The following is a 27,778-nucleotide window of genomic DNA, read 5'->3' as shown; positions in this document are numbered from 1 at the left end:
ATTTATCAAAGATGTGTATTGTGCAGATTTGGGGACATGAGGAAATGACACTAGTGCAATAAATTGAAATTATTTCAATTATTAAAAATGTTACTTTTAGGACTACAACAGTGTGTAACATTATACAGCAAACAGTCTTTTTAACAAGCCTATTAAAATAGTTATCGGTTAAACTTGTACTGGGGACATAAAAGGTATCGAAATATAGGAATGACCCTGCTACATATACCAAGAAAGTTGTTCCTTGTGGTTAAATTGTACTTGTTTAACAAAACCAGGGTAAATTATTATCAAGTCATTGTTACAATGTCATGCATTCGGAACATGGCACAGTGCCCACGTTCCCAAAAGAAGTAGGTCTGGGAATATATTTATACTATTACATAAAGTACATACATTATTAATGGCCAAGAAGTACGTTCTTGACAGTTTGTGAATTCGGATGCAGCTTATCTGTCATGTATATATGTTGCAGTTGTCAGCTTTATTTGCTCTTCTCTGCTTATACAATTCCTGCAGGGTGACAATGGGAGACATGTCACTGATCCAAGTGTGTGTGTGTGTCCCACAGGTCCGCTGGTGAAGCAACATCACCGTTCCCCTCGGCGAAGAGGACAGCAGCCCAAGCTCCTCAACAGCCCGGAAGACAGTCTTTATTACAATCATCTTAACGTGAGTTCAAAGCCTTCCACGGAAGCCTTTGTCTAACTTTGTTTCCAGATGATAATACAATTAAAGCTACCTGTGCCAGAGTCCCCAAGCCCCCACCCCCTCTCCGCTCCACCGCTCTGTTGTCTCCACCATGTGCTTTGGCGCTTTATCTGTTGCTTTCATGTGAGGATGTCTCCCTTCACTGTGAATAATTGATGTGGTTTATCAAAGCCAAGCAAGATGCCTGCCTCATCAGCCGCAGCCCCTCACGCTTTGATCAAGAAAAATTATGCTGTGACTTCTGATATTATCAGCATCTGCACACATTCAACACAAAATCACTTTGAATGAAAAATTAATGATTCTCTCATGCATGTTTGTTCGCACTTGTCTTTTCTGAAGCTTTTCTAACTTGGTGTGTGTTTGTTTGCATTTGTTTGTATGCATGTGTGTGTGTGTGTGTGTGTGTGTGTGTGTGAGTGTGTCTGTGTGCTCTCTCTGTGTCCTCTCTGCAGAGAAGTCTGGATTATCAGGGGAGCAAGAGGAAACCCAGAAAATTGGGGTAAATAACAGCTTTCATAATCTGTGTCTAAACACAGCTCAAGAGGGGAGCAGAACTTTGCTCCAAATGGAAATTTAAAAAGCTTTTTTTTCTATTATTTTTGGGAGGAGAGAAGACATAGAATAAAAATGCACATATTAATTATAAGATATGTGACCTCACACTGTGTGAAGTTAAGCCTGGTTCCTCTAAAACCCCAACCAGGCTTGATATCAACACTCATGATGAAAGGATTAACTGATTATAGCATTTTATTTATTATTTTTTTTTAACCCCTGTGGAAAATAAGAGGACTTTCTTGCACTTAGTTTGTCATTTTAACCACTTAGGTTATTTGTTTCCTTTGTTAAAAGAATATTCCGGTTTTAATACAATTTAAGCTGAATCGACAGCATTTGTGACATAATGTTGATTACATAAATATTTATTTCGCCTTGTCCCTCCTTTTCTTAAAAAAAAAAAAAAGCAAAAATCTGGGTTACAGTGAATCGGGCCAATCCCTAAATGTTAAAATACTCACTGTTTCAAAAGTATAGCAAACAATATGTCTGTTAACATGATTTTAGTGTGATAACATTGCTTACTAACCTTTTCTGTATAAGTTATATCCAATTTTACAACTTTGTTGCCATGATGATGTAATGACGTAAACGACCGTAAAGAAGATGATTTAAACAACTTTACAGCTCAAATAATACATAAGTTTTAACAAACAATTAATGTAAGTCCTTTTATGAATTTATAAACTTTACATTTCTGCCTTTTAAACCCTCCAAAATTGACCACATTCACCTCCATTGTAAGTGCCTCAATGTAACCTCGATTATTGATTTTTTTAAAGAAAAAGTCAAAATATTTTTTTGCTTATCAACATTATGCCACAAATGCTGTCGATTGAGTATTCCTTCAACACTGTTAAAGGGTAGGTGACATTAAATAATTTTGGAAAGTTCACATATCCTATGGTTTGACATGATGTACACCATCTTAACCCTTTAAGCTCGGATGGGCCCACGAGAAAAAGAAATTGTCAAAATATTAATAACTACAGTATTGACCAACACAAAATAGGTATCGTCTGAAAGCTTAGAAGCTCCACTTTACAATGCATGCAGGAATCATGACCAAAACTGAACAAGTGCTTTGAAATTTTCAGACAAATCAGAAGTGTTCCATTTTGATAATTTATAAAAAAAATTAAATTAAATAAAAAAAAAATTGCACTGTACATTATTGTAATCAGTAAAAACATCAAACTCATCAAATAGCCATGTGTTGGTAACACTTTATAATAACTACATGGTATAAAGTATTTGTAAAGCATTAGTTTATAGTCAATTGATCATTTATAAACTATTGTTCTTACATTAATAAGCCACACAAATAGTTTGATATTTGTTTATAGTCACTGTAGCAAATGATTTATTATTGTTTAATAAGTTCATTTATAGGCAGTTTGATAATGATTTTTTTTAACATGAACAAGGCATGAATTCATAGTAAATAAAGAAATTATATATGTGATTAATTGGATTCACATTTAAATTTAATTAATGTATTTGTTACTGTTTTAGTAACACTTACTATTAAAGCAATTATTAATTAATATATAAAACTAAGCATTTTGCATGACCTAATCTAAAGTGAAAACTGTTTATGCTTTACTTCAAATTTGGGACACAACTTGGTTTGACATATGGATTTAACTTTCTATAATTTCTTTGTTTGCCACATATATTTTTAATATATTTTTTATTAAGGAAATAAAAGGTTAGTGCATTGCATTTCCATTGCAATAAACCAAAATTTCTATAACTTTTTTTTTTATTAACTTAAATAATCTTCTTTAAAAAGAGACCAAAATCAGGACTGTAGTCCCAAGCATTCAAGAATTACAGGCATTTAAATTTGAGTATGTCATTTTCTTGTAAATGCTAAAAAGGAGGGTGCCAGTTAAGGGGTTAAACATTCATTAATGATCAATTACTCTGAAAACTTGGCCCTGAAATAACCATCTCTACAGCATCTCAATTACAAAGGCTCAAAACAGACACTAAAGCTTAAAAAAGTGATGATAATAATAATAATAATAATAATAATAATAATACAACACAAAAGTACAGGAATAATAGTGAGAGAGGAAAATCTACAGTTTATTAAAAGAGATCCTCTAATTGCTCAAACGCCATTTAAGGATTTTCCATCCTATGGAATGTGCTGCACACTTCATATTGAGCGTTTCTCTTTCTGTAATCTAATACACAGATTACAAAAGTAATAATATGATGTCTTTAGCAGGTCAATACCTTCAGACATCACTTTGAAGCGTGCAACACAAGAGAACTGGATATTTCTTAAATGAAATCACAGGCTGCTGTGGTTTAATAATCAGACTAAGACACATGTACAACACATTTACAAGATCACCTGAAGATTTAGTGACAATGCAGTACTGGCCCAAAAGGGTGAAACTCTCACACTGGCCCTGGGCCAGTTGGCCATACTTTCTATTGAACCATGTTAATAAATGTTTAATTAGGCATATATAGTTCTCACTTTAGATTAGGTCATGCAAAATGCTTAGCTAGCCGTTAGTAAGTGCTTTTATTGCGTCCTTTATTAAGCATCAATCGATTTAATATTAATATTAATTAATTAAAATTAATATAAGTGTTCCTAAAACATTAATAAACACATTAATGTGTATCCAATTCATTACATATTTAATATCTTTATTAACTATGAATTTATGCTTTATTAATGTTCTCATAAACACTTCTTTACCACTGGTTTGCATCAACTAAAATACATCAGTTAGGTATGATTAACAAGTTGTTTACTAAGGATAAAAAAACATTAACCAATTGCCTATATATGAACTTATTAAACAATAATAAATAATTTGCTAAAGTGAATAGAAACAAATAACATACTATTTATATGTAGCTTATTAATGTATTAATTATGTAGGAACAATAATTTATAAATGATCAATTAACTATAAACTAATGCTTTACAAATACTTTATACCGTGTCATTATTATAAAGTGTATATGTTGTTGGAAAGCTCTCAAAAAGTAGAATACAGCCAGCCTGTTTTTTTTGGTTTTTTTACTCAGACAAAAATATAGTGAGGAATAGCCAAGTATATGTCTTTGACAATTATGTTGCTTAAACGCTGCATTTTCATTTATAACTTCACGAAAAATAAACAGAACATAAAACAAAAGCAGTTTTTCTTTTAGTTTATGATATATACACCCAGAGATATAAAATGTCAAATCAGAAAAATAAGGGGAAAAAAATACATTTTTGGCTCAATTTTTTATTTATTTTATTTTTTAGATTTTTCTGCAGTTTCTTAGGCTGAGAGTCTCAGAATTTATCATAATCTATGTCATTAAAACAATTTGAAAAGTTTTCTTTATAATGATACCAAACACTTGACCCTCCTTTTTTTTTTTTTTTTTTTTAGTTATAAGCCTTTAATTTTGGTTATGCCACTGAAACAGGAAATCTTTAAAAACACCTTCATAGCTTAAAGGGTACAACTATTTTAAACAATATTTTGCTAATTACTTTATTAATATAAAATGCATGCAACTTTTTAACCTCATATTAATTGAAAGACTACATTAAATATTTGTACAGGAATATTTAAAATATTCCAGTGATGGCAGAAAGGTACAAATTGAGAAAAATGTGTAGAGATATGTTGACCTAATGCTGGATTTCGTATATACACTTTCCCTTATACAGGTGCATCTCAATAAATTAGAATGTCGTGGAAAAGTTCATTTATTTCAGTAATTCAACTCAAACTGTGAAACTTGTGTATTAAATAAATTCAGTGCACACAGACTGAAGTAGTTTAAGTCTTTGGTTCTTTTAATTGTGATGATTTTGGCTCACATTTAACAAAAACCCACCAATTCACTATCTCAAAAAATTAGAATATGGTGACATGCCAATCAGCTAATCAACTCAAAACACCTGCAAAGGTTTCCTGAGCCTTCAAAATGGTCTCTCAGTTTGGTTCACTAGGCTACACAATCATGGGGAAGACTGCTGATCTGACAGTTGTCCAGAAGACAATCATTGACACCGTTCACAAGGAGGGTAAGCCACAAACATTCATTGCCAAAGAAGCTGGCTGTTCACAGAGTGCTGTATCCAAGCATGTTAACAGAAAGTTGAGTGGAAGGAAAAAGTGTGGAAGAAAAAGATGCACAACCAACCGAGAGAACCGCAGCCTTATGAGGATTGTCAAGCAAAATCGATTCAAGAATTTGGGTGAACTTCACAAGGAATGGACTGAGGCTGGGGTCAAGGCATCAAGAGCCACCACACACAGACGTGTCAAGGAATTTGGCTACAGTTGTCGTATTCCTCTTGTTAAGCCACTCCTGAACCACAGACAACGTCAGAGGCGTCTTACCTGGGCTAAGGAGAAGAAGAACTGGACTGTTGCCCAGTGGTCCAAAGTCCTCTTTTCAGATGAGAGCAAGTTTTGTATTTCATTTGGAAACCAAGGTCCTAGAGTCTGGAGGAGGGGTGAAGAAGCTCATAGCCCAAGTTGCTTGAAGTCCAGTGTTAAGTTTCCACAGTCTGTGATGATTTGGGGTGCAATGTCATCTGCTGGTGTTGGTCCATTGTGTTTTTTGAAAACCAAAGTCACTGCACCCATTTACCAAGAAATGTTGGAGCACTTCATGCTTCCTTCTGCTGACCAGCTTTTTAAAGATGCTGATTTCATTTTCCAGCAGGATTTGGCACCTGCCCACACTGCCAAAAGCACCAAAAGTTGGTTAAATGACCATGGTGTTGGTATGCTTGACTGGCCAGCAAACTCACCAGACCTGAACCCCATAGAGAATCTATGGGGTATTGTCAAGAGGAAAATGAGAAACAAGAGACCAAAAAATGCAGATGAGCTGAAGGCCACTGTCAAAGAAACCTGGGCTTCCATACCACCTCAGCAGTGCCACAAACTGATCACCTCCATGCCATGCCAAATTGAGGCAGTAATTAAAGCAAAAGGAGCCCCTACCAAGTATTGAGTACATATACAGTAAATGAACATACTTTCCAGAAGGCCAACAATTCACTAAAAATGTTTTTTTTATTGGTCTTATGATGTATTCTAATTTTTTGAGATAGTGAATTGGTGGGTTTTTGTTAAATGTGAGCCAAAATCATCACAATTAAAAGAACCAAAGACTTAAACTACTTCAGTCTGTGTGCACTGAATTTATTTAATACACGAGTTTCACAATTTGAGTTGAATTACTGAAATAAATGAACTTTTCCACGACATTCTAATTTATTGAGATGCACCTGTACATTGTCACCTAAAATCTTGATATGCATCATTAAAAACAAAACAAAAAACAAACAGGTCAATGGACATGTTATGCGCCTAATTACCCCAAAACCTGAAACTGTGCAGTTGTTACCTCAAAGAGCTTAAGACTTTAATTGGTGCAACTTTTTTACAATGCAATGGTCTTCTTGTCACTCTTATATTTTGTTTTGTCAAACATCTCTCATTTTCCAGGCAAATCAAACTGCTGGATAGCGAGGATGAATATTATCAATTACTGTCCACAGTAGAGTCCATCTCTGAGGAGGAAGTATTATCAAGCACCTCCCCAAGCCCTCCATCCGTCCCGCCCATTGTCCCTCCCACCATCTCATCCAGATGAGCTGTGCTCTGCCCACAACTCTGACTCCAGCTGGTGAGAACCGCACAGACAGCAGACCACTGCATCTACACAATTAAACACACATGCTACTGACCAGCCAGAAAGATCAGCAGCAGTATAACTGTGACCCCGTTTACACCTGGTATTTAAATGTGTCTCGGGTGATCTGATCACATGTGGTCAGGTGAGACACATGTCTGTTTACACCTGGTTGCTTAACATGACTCCTTTGACCACTTGTGTTTGGATTTCAAGGGGAGGGTCTCTGATTTTTTGACAACACACAGTCATCAATCATTATTTCATTGTGTTATTGCATGATTATAAACCATAAAAAAAGTCAGAAAAGACAAGGAAAGGCATACTACTCTTGATGAAGAACTATATCTGAATTAGTAGTTGGTAACACAAACCTCATCATTTTTGTTCATGTCCTTCAGTGCGATAATTAAAAACCATCCATTATTGTATATTTTTGTGACTTATGTGATAACACTCCTGTATGTTGATTAGACCAAACAAATCTTACTTAAAATTAATTAGAGTTTATCTTGGTTTTCTTTCACCCATGAATCTTAAAATTTATTTAAAAACCCATCTTGTCAATTTAAAACATCCAGTTGTTACTATTGTAGCACAGAATGTCTCCATTAATGTGACTCATTCATGCAACTAGAGTTTACAAAGTCTTAATAGTCTTCTCTTTCAGACAAATGATCTAAAATCTGAGAACATTTCATTTTTCGGTCTGCCAGTGGTGTCCTTTATATGATCTGGCAAAATTTCTGAAGGACATTGTCAACCGACGAAAACAAAAATAAAAGATAAAAACAGGAGAGTCTCTGCTCTTTTGGAAAAACAAATTGAGTTTCACATCCTTTTGACTATCATAAAAAAAAGATCAAAAATATAATTGAGAACATCTTTCCCTCTTTTTTTCTACTCTTCTTCTTCTGACGACTAAAGTGTAGTCTGGTGTAAGCTTATCTTCCCTTAGCCCATCCGCCATTCCATCATGAGGTTGGACCCCCAAGTCACTAAAAGACAAGGTTCTTCCCCATGACTTCATCCTACAGTCATCCTCTAGGGTGACTATCCTTGCATCCTTAACTCATTTTTAAACCCTATGAACAGCCATAGTCAAAACCATGCAACGCATCAAAACAAAATCCCGTAACAACATTGGTGGACCTGTAATAACCTCAAAGGAACTCAGCCCAGAACTTTATTAGATGAATTGATGTTAATGCAACTAATGTAAGAGCATCTACCAATGCTAATCCATTTTTCACCTATCATGTTTAAAAAGCATGATTAACCCTTTCTACCACACCCATCCTGTCCTAGAAAATAGAAATACCACTGATGCCTCAGAAGTTTACAGACTTCTTGACCTACCTGACCAGTAAAAAAAGTGTGCTCTTGTCAGAATCAATATTGTGTTGCATTCCCCATGTGGGACTGGTGTCTCAAACCAGTAATTTTGCAATAATGTATCAATGTCTTACTAGTCTATTTCTCAGCTATTTTCTTAACTGTGTTTCAAGTGGCGTTTTCAACCTACTTTGAAAACTAGTCAACAATGACAAAAACATCCTAGAAATCATTACTTTTAGGAAGAGTAATGAAATCACATTGCAATTCACGAAGCAATTCCCAAAACTATTCACAGAGCTATTCAGAGAACAGCCATGAGAATGATTCATAAAACAGCCCAGAGGGTGCAGTTATTCATTTAGCAACTAAAAGAATAAAGGGGTGCCAAATTGCATTTTGCACATGTCATGCGATTAGTAACTACTTTCAGTATGTTTTCTGATCCCCCTCAATATTCTATATAGCAAAGTGTGAACATATTTGAGAGACACCTAAGTGTCATACACTCCTACACTGTGTATCTGTGTGGCCTGATAAGGGAACAAATTTTGCGTAGCTACTAAAAGTCCATAACCATTGTTATTTAATCAATCTAAAAACTGTAGATAGTCAGTCCCAAGACAATCTCTAAATCTCTTGAAATGAACAGGTTCTCAGATGTCATTGAAACTTCTGTAAAAATCCCTCAAAAACATGTATCTGACCATAACTACTCTCTCTCTCTCAGGACTTGAGGGATGGATGATGGTTTCTCATGTGTTTAGTTTACCTGTGTCTCCTCTCAAGCAGCTCTTGTGTTTCAAGCAGAAACTGAGCAAACTGAGATTGAGACTAAGAGAGTGAGAGGAGGGTGAGGGTTTTAGAATCTCACATTAAAGGGATTGTTCACCCAAAAATGAAAATTCTCTCATCATTTACTCATCCTCATGCCATCCCAGATGTGTTTGACTTTCTTTCTTCTGCTGAACACAAATTAAGATTTTTAGAAGAATATTTCAGCTCTGTAGGACCCTACAATGTAAGTGAATGGTGGGCAGAACTTTGAAGATCCAAAAAGCACATAAAGGCAGCATAAAAGTAATCCATACAACTCCAGTGGTTAAATCAATATCTTCAGAAGTGATATGATAGGTGTAGGTGAGAAACAGATCAATATTTTTGTCCTTTTTTTTCCTGTAATTTCTCCTCCATGCTCAGTAGGTGGCATTATGCACAAATAATGCAAATCGCTAAAAAAGGGGAAAAAGAATATTCAAGTGAAAGTGAAAGTGGAGATTTATAGTAAAAAAGGACAGTAGACAGTGATTTTAATATTAAGTTAATATTAATATTGACAACACACATTGTTTCAAAGCAGCTTTACTTAAAATCATGCTCTAACAGAAAAAGTCCTCGTTGTGTTATTTAATTGAATAACGTTATAGTAGATAGTGTATGGCATCATTTTTATATCGCTTTGTGATTGTCCAAGAGAGAGATGGATTACATCAACGCTCGTTTGCTCTTCCTTGCATTCCCAGATTTCATCCTCGAATTTTGCCACCTGAATTTTTCAACCCGTATTCAACAACCTGACTATTGAGACCTGAATTTCATGACCTGAAATCCACCACTTGAATAATAACAACTTGAATTTCACAACCTGAATTTTTTTGAGGTGAATTCACACAAAATATTTTCAGATATTAAAAATTAACAGCAACATTTTTAGATAACATCAAATTACACCCAGTCTTTTTTGAAGATCATGAATTCGGAGGCTTTTTCAAATTCAAGTTCTGGTGATATAAAAATGATGCCATAATAGTGCCTTAATAAATTCTGGGCCCTATTTTAAGAGAGCTAGCTCTAAGCACAGCACTATGTTTTAAGTCATACACACAAAACCAATGGGCATGGCCACAAAGTTTTGGTATTTTCGAGCAAGCATGCGCTAAGCCTAGGCACAAGTGGGTTTGCATGCTGCAATGCGCTAATGGGCTGGGTCAAGTGCAATTTAATTCTGAGGTTCTTCTCTCAAACCGTCTGCATCCTATTACTGTATATACCCATAGTCCATTTCCTGTCAAGCAGTAGCGATATAAACAATGAAAGCACATTCATCAAATTTGGTAGTATAAATGGGCTGTATGCAATGAATTAGAAGAATTGAAATATGAACTTAAGTTTTTTGTGCATTATCTTTACCTTGTTGAATGTCAGGCATATTTCTATGACAATGACATACTCCTTTTAATAATCATTTTCATCTACTGACACAAATCATGGCTAGAATTAACAGTGATTGTATCGGACTTCCAGGTTAGGCTGTGGATAGAGGGATTTTTGTACACACTTCACTTCTACTGGTCAATTTTGTTTTTGAAAAACTATGCATTTGTTGAAACATGAAAAAATTAAACCAAAGAATATTTCTAAATTCAAATTACACTTTAAACGAAACGAAAATCAAATCAAATTTAACTCCAACTTCTTCCTTGCAGTGACTTAAAAATCACTTTGACAACAGGTGGAAAAATACAGGTGGAAAAATTTTACAACAAAGTTGTAAAAATAGCCTAAATATAATAATAATAGTACTGTAATAAAAAAATAAAATAAACCATGACCTCTAGAAAGTTCAAATCCCAAACATTTTTGTTTCATAAAACATCTACAACAGTGATTTTCAGGGACATTATTTGATGTTCTGTACTTTCAGAGTTTGGAAATTACCAACTGCTGGTGGAATCTCTAAACTGCAAATGCAGGAACTGAGTTTAGACTTTGTGCTGAGATAAGACGTGCTTCTCAAACGTCTTAGCACAGTGACCTATTTCTCAGGAATATAGAAAGCTGTGCTTTGCGCCACTTCATTAACATACAATACACCCACAGATTGCATCCACACACCCAGAGATAACACAAACACTCCCACCCACTTGCACTTTGTGCTGGCACAGAAATTGCGCTTAGAATTAGCGCTCTCACAAAAATTGGATAAGACGTAACGTACGGTCATTGCACAATGCTTAGCGTGGTAACAGAAATAGAGACCTATTTGTTTTTAGGCCCCCGGTTAGCAAGCCAAAGGCGACTGTGACAAGGAACACAAAACTCCATAAGATGTTGGTTAATGAAGAAAAATAACCTTGGGAGAAACCAGGCTCACCTGGGGGAGCCAGTTCCCCTCTGACTAAACATGAATATAATATCAATATTAGTTATTTATGTGTAATACAAGTCATGGTTTTAATGAGTAAACTCAGTAGATGTTGCTATAAACTGTAAGATTAATGACTAAAACCTCATTCACACTGGGTTCTGATCTCGGGATATCGTTGGGATCAGTGCTGGGGAGCCTTCTGTGTGAACACAAGCCGGTGCCAGAATGCCCGAAAATTTTATCCCGGGATCAAACCCTAGTAACATTGCTGGGATCAATCCCGGGCCATGTCTGTGTGAACAAAAGCAGAGCCGATAGGGTGTGTGTCATAGTGTTGATGTATTTATTTCAAAGGAAAATGTTTGTGTGCAGAATAGTGTAGAGCAGTGGTTTCCAACCCTGTTCCTGTAGACCCCCAACACTGCACATTTTGTATATCTCCCTTTTCTGATACACCCAATTCAGAACTTGGAGTCTCCACTAACGAGCTGATGAGTTGAATTGGGTGTGTTTGATTAGGGAGATATCCAAAATGTGTAGTGTTGGGGGGCCTCCAGGAACAGGCTTGGGAACTACTGCTGTAGAGTTTGAACAGTTTCACGGTGTACCGCGGTTTAAAAAACATACGGCTGTCATAAACCTGACGTGATTAAAATAAATTCATTTTTCATTCAGACTTCAGAGTGAAGCACACCGAATGTCCAAGCTTGAACTTTATTTCCCCCTCATATAGTATATAGTATAAGTCCGCAATGTACAGTAGGAATACTTTGGGTATTTAAAAATGTTAAAAAATAAATTTGGGTGGGCCTGGGTAGCTCAGCGAGTATTGACGCTGACTACCATCCCTGGAGTCGTGAGTTAGAATCCAGGGTGACTCCAGCCAGGTCTCCTAAGCAACCAAATTGGCCTGGTTGCTAGGAAGGGTAGAGTCACATGGGTTAACCTCCTCGTGGTCGCTATAATGTGGTTCTCGCTCTCGGTGGGGCGTGTGGTGAGTTGTGCGTGGATGCCGTGGTGGATGGCATGAAGCCTTCACACATGCTATGTCTCCGCGGTAACACGCTCAACAAGCCACGTGTTAAGATGCGCGGATTGACGGTCTCAGACGTGGGGGCAACTGAGATTCGTCCTCCACTACTCGGATTGAGGCGAGTCACTACGATACCACGAGACCTTAGAGTGCATTGGGAATTGGGCATTCCAAATTGGGGAGAAAAGGGGAGAAAATAAAAAAAATTAAAATAAACTTTGGGTATTTAACCAAATGATGGTTACCCAGTTTGTAAATTGTGACTTTGCGAAAATGAATGTAAGTGAAAATACGGTTGTAGAGCCGAGGAGGGCGGGGCCGGGCTGGAATGAGACACACCCGGTCCCCAATCAGCCTGATGGGGCGCGCGAGGGATAAAGGCGGCCGGGGACGACAGTTCGAGAGAGAGAGAATTGCAGGCAGCTGTACTGTGTGTTTTTAGTTGTGTGTTTTTGGTTGTGTTTTTTGTTTAATAAATTGTTATTTAAGTTGTCAAACCGGTTCTCGCCTCCTCCTTTCCACTGAGCCCCCTTACAACGGTAGGTATAGGCTAAATAATTATAGGCCCGCTTTAACATAAGAAACACAACCAGATACACTTTTACCAGTTTTGTAATTACTCAATATAGCTTTTTACACAGTGCTTGCAATACGACAGGCCAATAATTTTATTTTCTTAACCCCAAAAGTGCAAGAACTTAACGATACTGAAAATTAATTTTTGCTTTTTTCCAAAACATTAGGTTCCAAATAATGATTTTTTTTCTCCCAAATATAGCTTCTTCAATTTTTTTTTATTAATTTTTTTTTATTTTATAGCTTGTAGAAATCATGATTAAAGTGATGACATTTGCCTCGATGCTTCTCAATGCTTAATTGCAGCACAACAGTTAGCATACAATGTGTATATTACTAATACATTTTATCGTGAATTAAAAAGTGCTTAAGGCATTTTTAAATAATTTTTTTCTATAATTTAATATTAATAATTTTGCAATGCACCTTGATACCGTGCATTTGTTTGTTTGTTTGTTTGTTTTTTGACAGTTACTTTCACTTTCAATCTTTATTTTTCTTGGGATGCATTTCAGTTGGTTGACAGCAGCCAATAACACATAAACAATTAACATCGAACAAAACAAAAATTATCTTATGAGCTATTTATAAATGTAGGCCTAACTGCCAGAATAAAATCAATAACATTGGCAAATCTCATACAGGGACCAGGGAGATACTCGCCATCCATGCAGATGATTAAATTAACCATCAGTTTAGTTTTACCGTACACAGTTTATTTGTTTACAAGATGATGAAAGAGCGGGCTTCTCAAGAGAAAAGACACGGTTATCAGTAAACTCAAGATGCCTTACATTAGACGTCACATCATGATGTCACTTTGGTCTTAACGATTGTCCTGGGATATGTGTGAATGTGAGCACAGATTACGGGAAAGCTCTTTCAGTGTGAATGAACAAATTTTGCAGTGCCAGAACAGTTGCAGGAATGACTTTTCCCAGGATTAATACCGGGATCTCTGTGTGAAAGGGGCATAAATATCTTTTAAGTCCATCCTGAATAAACTGTGGAAGGCTTTAGTTGGAATTATTTGATTGTCTATGTATTCCATTTAAAGAGAGTGTAGTCAATCCTTTGACCAAAGTGATACAGGCAGAGGTCAGTGAGGTGCAACACAGTCCAGCTGGAAGCTTGTGGCAGTTCATTTTGGTGAAGTCCATCCAAAGTCCGAGGTTCAGGCAGTGGCCAATGAAGTATCGTATGTCTTACGGTTGGTCTTGACAGTGGTTCACCCTCTGCGATGTTCGTCGTAGTAGACTGAAGTGATCCAGACAGTTAAACTTTGCCTTTCTTTATATACATTATCTTTACATTCAGTGCAACCTAGTTTACCCTTCAATTCAAGTAGAGCTTTAAATTCCTTACCTTTAGCCCCATTATCAAATTATGTATTTTTATTGATTTATTGGATTTTTGCCAACACTTTTCTAATGTCACTTGGTTTCCAGAGAACACCTTTCTGCATAATTCCCAATTATGCATTTAGCTTGACCTCTGAATCACTCTTGGCTGTAGAAATACTATCAACTGATGGATGGTTAGTAGCCATGCTACTTACATAAGTTAGAACTGATTGATTTAAAACCCCGCCACGGTACCGTATGACTTTTGATTCTTTAAATGTAGATGACAGACAACCAACTCACACCACCTAGTTGCAGCGGCTCGATGAAAGGAAGACCTGCAGGATTTCCCTTCTTCCTCATGACTGTGCCCCAGAGTCGATTCAGTCATTTCATCCTGCCCTGACTATGGCAAGAATGTTAGATCATCAATCCTGCCAAATGAATGTTAAATCATCCATCCTGACTGACAACGCCAGGAATGTTAGACCAATTCTCCCACTAGACCTTTCACTCCATCATAATATATCTAAATATCAGAGTTCTGTCAAGAGCTTGTTATGTTAACTCTTCTACCAGCCCAAGAGTAAGTAGAGTCAGCTGGGGAATGTAGCAGAAGGCAGGAGACGAAGTGAAAAAGTTTCTTGACAGTTCTTAGTTGCGTCTTTTTCAATGCCCAGTCTGACTTCGTTTGCCCAGCACAAATTCAACAAGTGTTATTATACCAAGCAAATACAAAGGAAAATTACTGCTTCACAACATAGTCTTGTGACATTGAAGACCTTGAAATGGAGACAGCTCTTTATCTCTAGCTTGTAAAGACAATACAGTACACAACATAAGATGAAACAAAAATAATAATGTACTGCAAGAGCAAGAAACAATATAAAAAGAAAAGTGATATGTAAAAATGAATACATAAATAAATGAGTAAATATATAAAGAATTAAACAAACAAATGAAGTACTACACAGTTTGCTCTCTTGAAGCCGCACACTCTCAGGTTGCCATTAGATCATTAGATAAACCGCGGATAAGGCTAAAACAGTAAAATCTTAACATAAAAATAGTGCTATTATTCAATGTAAAAGATTTATCATGATTAATCGCATAATGTTTTGCAGTTAATCGCGATTAATCACCAATTTTTAAAGTGCTAAAATTTGACACCATATGTACTTATTTTCTTGTCAAAATGCATTTATTTCCATCTTAGGAAAGTAAACAAAACCATATGTAACAATATAATGCTTTATTAACATTTTTCAAACAAAGTCTTCCACAGAATAATGATTGAAATGCACTAAAATATCACCAATTCAAGTAACATTAATCATTTCCCAAAGTCGCTTGCAGACAAAAACATCTCATTCTGCGTTTTGGCGATAGTTAAGATTTGTTGTGCTTCTGTGGTAATTAAAATGTGCCTTACATAAGCTGAAAAGTACTTGATTTCTATTATAGGTCCCATCTGGGCTTGTTTTGAACATCAAATAGCGCTAAGAGCTCCTTTCTCCATCATTTTATCACTGACAGGGAAGTGCTGTCAGAGATTCTTTTATTTACCGAGATAACAACCTCTGTGGCTCTATCATAGGAGAGAGCGTAACAGTCAACTAGCGTGTTACGACAGTACCGCCATAGAATGTCAATAGGACCACTACTTTATGCTATTTTATGTTAAGCTTGTAGGCTCTTCTTGGTAGAAAGGCTCTGGCGCTGCTGTGTGTGTGTGTCACTGTAATGACTCCATGTGGACGCATTACATATATTAACTGTAAATGCGTTAATCGTGATTAAGAATATTTAACGCGTTAAACCTTTTATATTAATCGCATGCGTTAATGCATTCATTTTGTCATCTCTACATAAAAGGCATTTGAAAAGTATCAAAAATAAATGATGAAGGCCTGGTAAAAAGTTTCCAAAAGTCAGTTTTTATCTGACCTTCATATAGCAAAAAAAAAAACTAAGTTGAAATCTGTTTGTTTTAATTAAAATCCTCCCCGGGGACATAACATTTCCGAAGTTCAAGAAGCGCCCACATATGCAATGTATACTGTAAAAGTTGACAATATACATTTTTTAGCAGAAAAATGCATCAAAAATTGAAATTTTTGTCATAAAAATGCTATTTAGAATGATATAGTCCCTCCCCGTAAATTATAAAAACTACTTGCCTTCGACTCACAATAACAAGGAGAAAATGATGCTTTTTCAGGTCCGTAATGTAAACTAAATGAGGTTGACTTTTTTCCCCAAGCCCTTCGATATGTCCAACTCCAACTTCCTGTCTCGATAGGAAATCTGTCAACACATGAAAGAAATAGCCATTTCATGGTGTCTTTAGAGGGTCTTGTTGGTCAAGAAAGGGTTAATTCGCCCTTGGTTAGTTCATGAATTTCTTTCCTCCATAGAACACAAAAGGAGACAATAGGCAGAATGTTATCCTGAGTTACCATTAAATTTCATTGCATCTTTTTTTTTTCCTCCATACAATGAAAGTGAATGGCAACTGAGACTAAAGGTGACTGCAGGTACCAAACAATGTAACTGTTTTAATGGTTTTAGCAACTGTATTGCATACTAATACAGAATTCAGTTAAAATGGTTTACCTCTAGCTACTGTGTTTATCACAGCTCCCATAGAGACCAACTATCAACCTATTAAGTTTACATGTCAGGGACTATATAATCTAGCAGAAGGATGTCACTTCATCAATTTACATAATAAAATAATGGTTCCTTCATATTCCTTAATATTTGTTATCTAGTATCCGTTTTATAAAGTTATAAAATCAGCAAGCCCATGCAACAGCTTTGTACATGGCTCATCCGATCAGATTTTAGAACCAGAACTATCCGTTTTATGAATCGGAATTACAGTATACATATCTGATGTCAATTGGTAAATCGTAATACATTCTGACAGTGTCAATGTGATCTTCCTGAAAACTGTCATTCTCTGTACTGTCACAAAGATCAATAAGCACAGCTAAAGTCAAGCAGCTCTTCAGAGAAACATATTTCAGTCCATCTCAAATGTAACCCCCATCAGATACAGTAATACATCACTCCAGCATGAACAGATTACTCACAGACTACTTTATTTCTGCTCTTTCCCTCTCTCCCTCTTTCTGCATTCTTAACTGTGACAGACTCTCAGATCTGACACGTTTCACCTTTATACCCATGACAGACAGTGCAGATGTCACATGGCATAAATGAATGAAGAATTTAATGACAGAGCTCATTGGGTTTGGAGACATTGTTGTCCCGTAGTGTGATGATATTTTTTGTCAGGACAGAGCAACTCTATATTTCTATTGATTTTCTGCCCACATGTACAGTGATCCCAAAAAGAATTTGGACACTTTAGCCACACTTAAAAATGTCTGAATGTCACTGTATTAAGCCCTAGGTATATTTCAATTTTAATGCAAACGCTCAGCGTCTGCGCACAGTCGAACGCTAGTGTGTCAAAGTATATTCCATATAACTGTGTGCGCATACACGGGTGGTTGGTGCATGTGCACTGCGACTGCTATGACACACCGGACTATTTCTCTTCAGGAGTTTAGACCTATAAAGGTGTCTTTATATTCCTTCAGACTCGAGTTATACAAATGCAGGTATCTCCAGACCTCTTCACACACATGCTTTTGACTTGCACATCCACTGATGTTGTCTTTACCTTCTTCTCCTGATGTTTAGCGGCGATTACATCTTTATCTAGCGTTTTTTCATGACAGCAATGGCTCAAATGTGAGTGTTGCTACCTTGTGGACCCACTAATTAGAGCAGCTCCAGGCGCATGCTCATTCTGCACGTTCAAAGACACGTTTAGTGCTCAAGCACTCTGCTGATGATGAGATTTACGTCACGTGTCCTGTACCAAGTGGTACTTACAGTAGTTTAAAAATAGCACAAGCACACTTTTCAAACACATTTCATGAATAGAGGTTTGTTAGGTTTTAAATGTTAAAACAATATATAGACTGTTCAAAATGAGGTCAAAAGGTATATGGACACTTTTTGTGGTTGTCAAATGTTAGAGGAAAATGTTCATAGTTAATGTGTTGAACCGCACCTGTGTGAACCTGAGGGGATCTGACTTAATACATCCGCTGAAAATAACTGCGACAAACCTTGACTTATTTAAAAGTCATTGCAAAAATAGTATAGAAAAATTAAATTAGTTCTGTAAAATGCTCAAACACCATTTGTTTGATCAGATATTGCTATTTTTATAAATATTTTGTTATCTAATGCAGTGACATTTGTTGTAGCCTATAAATAATTTTGAAATGGTCAGAGAAGATCTGAGAATTAAACAGTGTTTAACAGTGTTAAAGTGTTTTTTAGGGAAATGTCCTATTGTCTAAACCTACATTTTAAGGGCCCTGTGAAAATTAAAAATCAAATCAAATTATTTTTCTGCCCTTGTGAAAGTTGCGCAGTGTTTAGGACAGACATATGCTCTCAGAGATGAATTTGACCTTATCTCATAGTCTCAGGAAATATCAGCATTTCAAAGCCTCTTGTGGTTATGGAAAGTTTAAGGAATACCCTTTTTTTTTAATTATTATTATTTTGATCCACTTCCTTGATAGAATTCTTTCATTAAACACAGTTTATCAAATCAGTAATGATACAATCATTAATTTGAATTCTCCTCAAGGAGGCAGATAACATTAGCACATGAAAAGTGATTCTTTGCTTTTGATTCCCCCCCACCCCCCCCTCCGAGACACAAAGACATGGAGAGGGCAAGATAAGACGAATGCCCCTCATTTCAATTTATTTTCAACTTTGTTCTTTTAAAATGCTTTTTTCAGTAGTTGTTTTTCCAGATCTCTTATAAAACACCTCCATGTATGAGGCCTTTCAATGATGCTAGTGTAGAAGTACACTAGTTGAGAAATTGTGGAGAAAGGGCTGTATTGCACTCACCAGCCAATTTATATAGCATTTTTTATTTTTATATATTTGCATATCATTTGGTTCATCTTGAGTTGTTGACCCCTCAGGGCCCTGAAGAAAATCTGATCTTTAGTGAAGCTGTAGAGAGCTCTTATGCTCTTCTTCTCTCTTTCTGTTTCAATTTCACTTTCAGGTCAAAGAAGCTTTATTGGCTGATAAACAAAGGTTCTCCATAATATATCCAATATTTCCCAAGCATTAGTGAGCATAGTGCATACAAACATAATGAAGCTCTCACAACCAAAAAAAAAATGGGTCGCAGGTCTGTTCTGATAAGGCAATGGACAGTAGGTGGAAAAACAATGCTAAATGCAAATAATGAAATGCAATTAGCCAAATAATTGCAACTAGTTAGCCTATTTATTTTGCTATCCTCTCAACTTTTAAAATGGAAAAAACACTACCCATATCTTTTGTTGCTGAAATCAAAGGCTCTGTGTCAAACTCAAATTTTTTCACAAAATCATCTGTCACTTGGTAGAAGCTAGACAAAAGCCAAATTAAGGCCCAGATATACTTCATACAAAATAAAAAACGAACAGGTGTGACGTAATTTAGAACAAAATCTGGCCAAAAAGGAAGTGTTTTTGCATTTGTTTCCGTGGTTTGTAACAGCCCACCTGGGTGAACTTTTAGGAAAACTTCAAACCAGCTGATGGACACCTTCTTACTGCCATTGGTCCATGTCATGGCTAGGTATGACCTGAAGCTCCATCTACTACATTGTTTACATTGTTCAGTCAGTATTAAACATGAACACACTGGCGTGTAGAGTTATTAGCAAGCTGGTGAAAACGTACCTACACTGATGGCAAAAAGTTTGGAATAATGTACAGATTTTGCTGTTTCGGGTGGAAAAGTGGCATTCAGCTGATCACAAAGTATAGTCAGGACATTACTGATGTAAAAAACAGCATCACTATTTGAAAAAAGTCATTTTTGATCAAATCTAGACAGACCCCATTTCCAGCAGCCATCACTCCAACACCTTATCCTTGAGTAATCATGCTAAATTGCTAATTTGGTGCTAGAAAATCACTTGCCATTACATCCAACACAGCTGAAAGCTATTTGGTTCATTAAATGAAGTTTAACATTGTCTTTGTGTTTGTTTTTGAGTTGCCACAGTATGCAATAGATTGGCATGTCTTAAGGTCAATATTAGGTCAAAAATGGCAAAAAAGAAACGGCTTTCTCTAGAAACTCGTCAGTCAATCATTGTTTTGAGGAATGAAGGCTATACAATGCTTGACATTTTCAAAATGAAGATTTCATACAAAGGTGTACACTACAGTCTTCAAAGACAAAGGACAACTGGCTCTAACAAGGCACAGAAAGAGATGTAGAAGGCCAGATGAACAACTAAACAAGAGGTTAAGTACATCAGAGTCTCTAGTTTGAGAAATAGATGCCTCACATGTCCTCAGCTGACAGCTTCATTGAATTCTACATGCTCAACACCAGTTTCTTGTACAGTGCATCTGGAAAGTATTCACAGCGCTTCACTTTTTCCACATTTTGTTATGTTACAGCCTTATTCCAAAATGGATTAAATTCATTATTTTCCTCAAAATTCTACAAACAATACCCCATAATGACAACGTAAAAGAAGTTTGTTTGAAATCTTTGCAAATTTATTAAAAATAAAAAACGAAAAAAATCACATGTACATAAGTATTCACAGCCTTTGCCATGACACTCAAAATTAAGCTCAGGTGCATCCTGTTTCCACTGATCATCCTTGAGATGTTTCTACAACTTGATTGGAGTCCACCTGTGGTAAATTCAGTTGATTGGACATGATTTGGAAAGGCACACACGTGTCTATATAAGGTCCCACAGTTAACAGTGCATGTCAGAGCACAAACCAAGCCATGAAGTCCAAGGAATTGTCTGTCGACCTCTGAGACAGGATTGTATCGAGGCACAGATCTGGGGAAGGGTACAGAAACAGTTCTGCAGCATTGAAGGTCCCAATGAGCACAGTGGCCTCCATCATCTGTAAATGGAAGAAGTTTGGAACCACCAGGACTCTTCCTAGAGCTGGCCGCCTGGCCAAACTGAGCAATCGGGGGAGAAGGGCCTTAGTCAGGGAGGTGACCAAGAACCCTATGGTCACTCTGACAGAGCTCCAGCATTTCTCTGTGGAGAGAGGAGAACCTTCCAGAAGAACAACCATCTCTGCAGCACTCCACCAATGAGGCCTGTATGGTAGAGTGGCCAGACGGAAGCCACTCCTCAGTAAAAGGCACATGACAGCCCTCCTGGAGTTTGACAAAAGGCACCTGAAGGACTCTCAGACCATGAGAAACAAATATTGAACTCTTTGGCCTGAATGGCAAGCGTCATGTCTGGAGGGAACCAGGCACCGCTCATCACCTGGCCAATACCATCCCTACAGTGAAGCATGGTGGTGGCAGCATCATGCTATGGGGATGTTTTTCAGCAGCAGGAACTGGGGACTAGTCAGGATCGAGGGAAAGATGAATGTAGCAATGTACAGAGACATCCTTGATGAAAACCTGCTCCAGAGCGCTCTGGACCTCAGACTGGGGCGAAGGTTCGTCTTCCAACAGGACAACGACCCTAAGCACACAGCCAAGATAACAAAGGAGTGGCTCCGGGACAACTCTGTGAATGTTCTTGAGTGGCCCAGCCAGAGCCCAGACTTGAACCCGATTGAACATCTCTGGAGAGATCTGAAAATGGCTGTGCACCAACGCTCCCCATCCAACCTGATGGAGCTTGAGAGGTCCTGCAAAGAAGAATGGGAGAAACTGCCCGAAAATATGTGTGCCAAGCTTGTAGCATCATACACAAAAAGACTTGAGGCTGTAATTGGTGCCAAAGGTGCTTCAACAAAGTATTGAGCAAAGGCTGTGAATACTTATGTACATGTGTTGTTTTTTTCCCGTTTTTTATTTTTAATAAATTTGCAAAGATTTCAAACAAACTTCTTTCACATTGTCATTATGGGGTATTGTTTGTAGAATTTTGAGGAAAATAATGAATTTAATCCATTTTGGAATAAGGCTGTAACATAACAAAATGTGGAAAAAGTAAAGCGCTGTGATTACTTTCCGGATGCACTGTACAACAGTAAAGAGCAGACTCAGGAGTGCAGGCCTTATGGGAAGAATTGCAAAGAAAAAGCCACTTTTGAATCAGAAAAACAAAAAGAAAAGGTTAGAGTGGGCAAAGAAACACAGACATTGGACAACAGATAATTGGAAAAGAGTGTTATGGATTTTAACCCCATTGAGCTTTTGTGGGATCAGCTAGACTGTAAGGTGTGTGAGAAGTGCCCGACAAGACAGTCACATCTATGGCAAGTGCTACAGGAAGCATGGGGTGAAATGTCACCTGAGTATCTGGACAAACTGACAGCTAGAATGCCAAGGATCTGCAAAGCTGTCATTGCTGCACATGGAGGATTTTTTTATGAAAACTCTTTGAAGTAGTTTAAGAAGTTCTGAAAATTTGTTTTCAAATTGTTATAGTAATTTTTAACATTATTAATGTCCTGACTATACATTGTGATCAGTTGAATGCCACTTTAGTGAATAAAAGTATCAATTTCTTTCCATAAGAGCAAAATCTGTACATTATTCCAAACTTTTGGCCGCCAGTGTACATCAGTACGATCGTTCGCATAGAGACATTTTCCAAGAACATGTCATGCGATTTAAAAATAAAATAAAAAAAATTAGTCTTCAAAAGGAATCAAATCTTGGGTCAAATATTCTTAAGTGCCCATTCACTCATGTGCTATCTGCAGCGAAAGCCATTCACACATCTGTCCCAAGTAAGATATGCCTCTATCATCATTCTGTTGTCTGTACATTAGCACTTTTATATGCCCAGTATCATTCATCATAAATTACAATAACAGTGTAATTATGGCCACGTATAGCATGTTAGCGCATTAGCGTCATGAATTCATAATGTAAACAAGGCAAACTAAACATTATCTACTGCATATATATTAATTAAATCATCATCGAGTGGTTAAAACAGCTACTTTTACTGACCATGACTTTAAGTCATTGATAACACATTTTAAAGGTTTTACATGTGGCATCCTCATATTTAAATGTACTTCTAAATGCCTCCCACAGTGTGTCAGGATCAGAGAGGCTCAGGACCCAAATGCAGAGTAAAAAACAAAGGATTTATTAATATAACAAAAGGGAAAAAAAAGAAAAAAAAGGGTATCCAGGCTAGGGTAGGGAAAACAGGGCACAGGACCGACTGGGCCGGGCTGAGGATGAAACAGGACCAAATAACAGGACCGACAAACAGGACTAACTGGAACCACAAACACACAAGACCGATTGGAAAACAAGACGAACTGGCACTGGACAGCACACACGAGGGAGAGAAATCAACAGGTTAACAGGGGACAGGTGAGGCAAATAAACTAATAATAAACAAACAAGGAGTCTGGGTATGACGTAAAACAGAGAGGCATGTGGCGATACAGAAACAAAACCATGTGCTCTCACAAGACAACAAAACACCCAAATGGCATGAGCGCATATCGCCAAGACAATAAGGCAATATACGCTCATGCCAACTGACAAACAAAACGATGTGTAGCAATGCTAAAAAAAGTGATGCCATGCATTCTCACACTAAACAAAACCTGAGCGTACATCGCGAGGCAAATGGCATGTGATGCACGCAACAGGTGACAAAAGCAAGACAGGACACCTGTGCAAGAGTTCGGCCACACACAAACCTGAAATCTCAGACTGAAGTGACTGAACCTCAGCACAACGTGAAGACAGCTCGTGACTCGGGTGCGCAGCCCAAAGCGAGCACAACGTGCAGTCGCAAGAGACAGACACAGAGCATGGAGCATGAGTGTCCGGATCCCGACACAGACCAAAACTGAACCAGACAGGGAAGTCAGGATCCAGACACCATGCTCCATACATGAAACGACAGTTTGCGACCCGAGTGCGAGCGCAACGCGAGGCACACCCATGTTCACGAGAGACAGACAAACAATGGACGCAAGTGCATGCTGCCAAGATGACATAAGCGCAATGCACTCACATCAATAACAGACAGAACATGGAGCATAAGTGTCCGGATTCCGACACAGATTGAAACCGAACCAGACAGGAAGTTAGGATCCAGACACAATGCTCCGGACATGAAACAAGACAGACCGAAGAGTGCACAGCAGGGAATACAACCGAAACTGCGCGCTTACACAAAGACAGACAACGAAACACAAGACAGACATGTGACGATGATGCCACGGTCCTGTCAGACCAAAACCCAAACTGACAGAGTGACAGGACCGTGACACAGTGGTGTGGCGGGTGTTTGAATGTTTGCAAATAGTATACCATTGCTCGGCTGTTTAGAACTTCTTTTTACCCCTGAACGAAGAACAACTTCTCCGGAAATGTATCGAGGCCTTTAGGCAATGCCTACAACAAGGCTGTTAGCACTGGTGCTTATGACCAAAAAAAAATCATTACCACAAATAAAAATTTATTAGCTTTTTTTTATTACAGGTCGGAAATTGTTTTTGGTAACTAAAACACAAAACATTGTTTCCTTGTGGATATTTTGGTTTGAGGCCAGTTTGGCATTTATTCAGTAGATTTCTGTCACTAAAGAGGGGGAGTTATTCATGTTAGCAGTGTTTTTATGCAGGTTGCTGTTTACACATATTCCATCTAAATTATTAAGGTCATATTTGTTGTGTTATATTTGTCATATATGGTAAATATGCCCGACTTGAGGATAATGTGTAAAAGTTTGAGAATGGCAGATCTAAATGTGATCTGTGAAATTGATTTACTTTTTAAGATTAGTGGTTTTAAAGAACATGTTTCATCACAAAGTGCTGTTTATTTATTTTTTTTGGTTGTTACTTCTTTTTGGTACAGAAAAGTTTGGAGATGGGATTTGTCCAAAATGATCACATGGAAAGTCGCCATGTTGCTTCTGAATGTTCCAGTACCCTGGCATTGGCTCCATCATACCGACATACTGACAAGTGCTATCTCCCATCAGACATTTTACATTCAAAAACACCTCCCACTTCGGTCACTGGGGGCATTGCTTCGAATTTCGGTAAACAATGACCGAGTTTAACTCAAGCTCTGATTTATCCAGTTGTCTGAATGCCTATAGAGCTTCAAGATTTTGTTTGCTTATTGTGTTCCAGTTTTCTTTGTTTGTTTTTGTAAGTTGTGGCTATAGATTGTTCTTGCTGATTCACCTTTTTCCTTCCTCTTCCTCAGAGAATTTCTGTATAGTGTTTGGTGCAGTGATGAGGTGATGATTTTAGTGATGAGGAATATTACTCTGTGTTCCTTATAAAATTTTAATTTCCTTTCTGAAGGCCCCAATATACTTCTGGAGAAGTTCTTCTGCATTCTTCATTCAGGGATCAAAAGAAGTGTAAAATAGTCAAGCAACGGTATACTGGGAGGCGTTTAGATGGACATTTAAATATGAGGAAGCTCAACATTAAACTGTGCTATCAATGACTTCATGACTCATTCTATGATTTGAATTCACATGAGGTCAGTAAAAGAAGCTGTTGCAACCACTCAATGATGATTTAAAGGTGCACTAAGTAAGTTCTTGTTCATGTCGTCTTGGACTTGCACCAACATCTAGTGGCCTGGATGCAGCATCATTCAAACGCAATAGATTTCAGTTTCAGATGCAATGTAAAAATTCACAATTCACAGTCAGCCATGATTACTTTAATCAATGAGTGAAAGTGTCAAATAACAGGACGGTTACTGAGATTAAGTGAGTAGTATTCAGCTTGTCATGTGATTCAAACATGGCAGCCCCCATGTGCGGACCCTCTCCGTGTAGAATAAAACAATTTTTATAAGGTTACTGATATGACTGGAGTCTTCATTTTAATGTGAGTGCTCATGATTTCCTACATTTGTTTCAAAATAACAATTCATTTCTTAAGAAGTACAGAGGAAAAAATTACTTAGTGCACCTTTAAAGTAATATATATGCAGTAGAAAATGCGGCATTTGTCTTGTTTATATTCTGAATTCATGATGCTAATACGCTAACATGCTATGCGCACCATAATATGTGCCGATTACACTGTTATTGTGATTTATGATGACACTGATACTGCTGCAAAGATGGGTGTATAAAAGAGTAATAATGGGCAAAATACAGGCAAAAGAGTGATGATAAGAGAGGCATATCTTACTTTGAACAGATGTGTGAATGTTTGTGAACAAATTTGGTTACTCGTTTCATAGTTATTTATGCAATACAAATGACTGATGAATGTCAAGAACCTTTAAGACGCTTTCTGTATCTCGTTCCAAACCTAGATATTTCCATTCTTCCGTGGTATGCAACCGTGGTTCGGATTAGGTTTGGGGTTTGGGTTAGGGGTTAAACTTAGGAAAAAATTTAAGAAACCTTGTTCAAAACCCAATGTTTTCTTTCTTCTGTGGTACACAAAAGTTCCTTTTCTTTTAAATCGTGGGTAGGTTTAGGTTAGGAACACAACAGTAGAACACAACAGTGATTTTCCTATTAAAATAATGGTTAGGTTTAGGGCTTTGGCTAAGGGGTTACACTTTATGGTTAGGTGTAGGTTTGGGTTAGGGATTAAATTTAGGAAAAAAAATTACAGCATCATTTATTTTGCTCTTTGGGAGTAAAAGTTGTACATTTTTGTACAAGCCAACTTGGTTCCCATGGTCATGGATACCTGGAAATATCAGGGAAATCATGATTTCCAGCCCTGGAGAAGTCATGGGAATGTAGATTTTTCTTAATGTATGTTTTTTTCTAGTTATTATCAGCTCTAAATAGTTCATTGCCTAGAAATGAGAAAGTACTGTTAATAACTCGTGGTTTTGTGTGTAGTTCTTGTGTTAATCATAGCTGGCTGTGTCAAGTTTTCTTGCTCTTGGTAAAGGCAGTGATGAGAATATTCTGTGAGCATTATTCCCCATCTGAGAATATTTAGTTCCTCTGAAGAGAGCGCAGGCTGAAATAGGTCACTCTAACACCCGCAAGTGTCTTTTTAAAGAACATCCAATCCATTACGAGAGATCTTGTTTCCTAGATTATTTTGGCCCTGTTTTGCCATGGAAATCAATTTCCAACAAGCTCTCTAGTTTTTGTGCTTGCGAGAACCCTGTGAAGTTTTTTTCCCGTCACGGTGGTGACGCCTCTTCAATAGAGACAATATCATACCAAAGAAATTGTGTTTTAAAAATCAGAAGCAGGTAGAGTATCATCCTATTAACATATCTTTGATAGACAAGCACAATGTTTTTATTGACAAGCAAATCTATTGATGATTTCAGATCTTATGTTAGAAGCTCAGCTGAAGTAAACAGTGTTGGCCCTGCACCTGTGCTCTTTAATATCTCAATA

At 37.2% G+C, this 27,778-nt stretch overlaps 1 protein-coding gene across 1 annotated transcript in view; it reads left to right on the top strand.

Annotated features, from left to right (window-relative positions):
* The window catches only part of myo3b (myosin IIIB), a 213,832-nt gene that overhangs the window by 175,128 nt on the left and 10,926 nt on the right, over positions 1–27,778 (top strand). Inside the window, exons 23-25 of the mRNA XM_051708096.1 lie at positions 572–672; positions 1,167–1,213; positions 6,771–6,951. Coding sequence (XP_051564056.1) covers positions 572–672; positions 1,167–1,213; positions 6,771–6,918 — 296 coding nt within the window. The 3' untranslated portion in view covers positions 6,919–6,951. The remainder of the gene's footprint in view (positions 1–571; positions 673–1,166; positions 1,214–6,770; positions 6,952–27,778) is intronic.

Source organism: Myxocyprinus asiaticus, chromosome 10, assembly GCF_019703515.2.
Source record: "Myxocyprinus asiaticus isolate MX2 ecotype Aquarium Trade chromosome 10, UBuf_Myxa_2, whole genome shotgun sequence".
Taxonomy (NCBI): domain Eukaryota; kingdom Metazoa; phylum Chordata; class Actinopteri; order Cypriniformes; family Catostomidae; genus Myxocyprinus; species Myxocyprinus asiaticus.
Note: the sequence above shows the minus strand (reverse complement) of the source record. Positions and strands in the feature narration are given on the sequence as shown.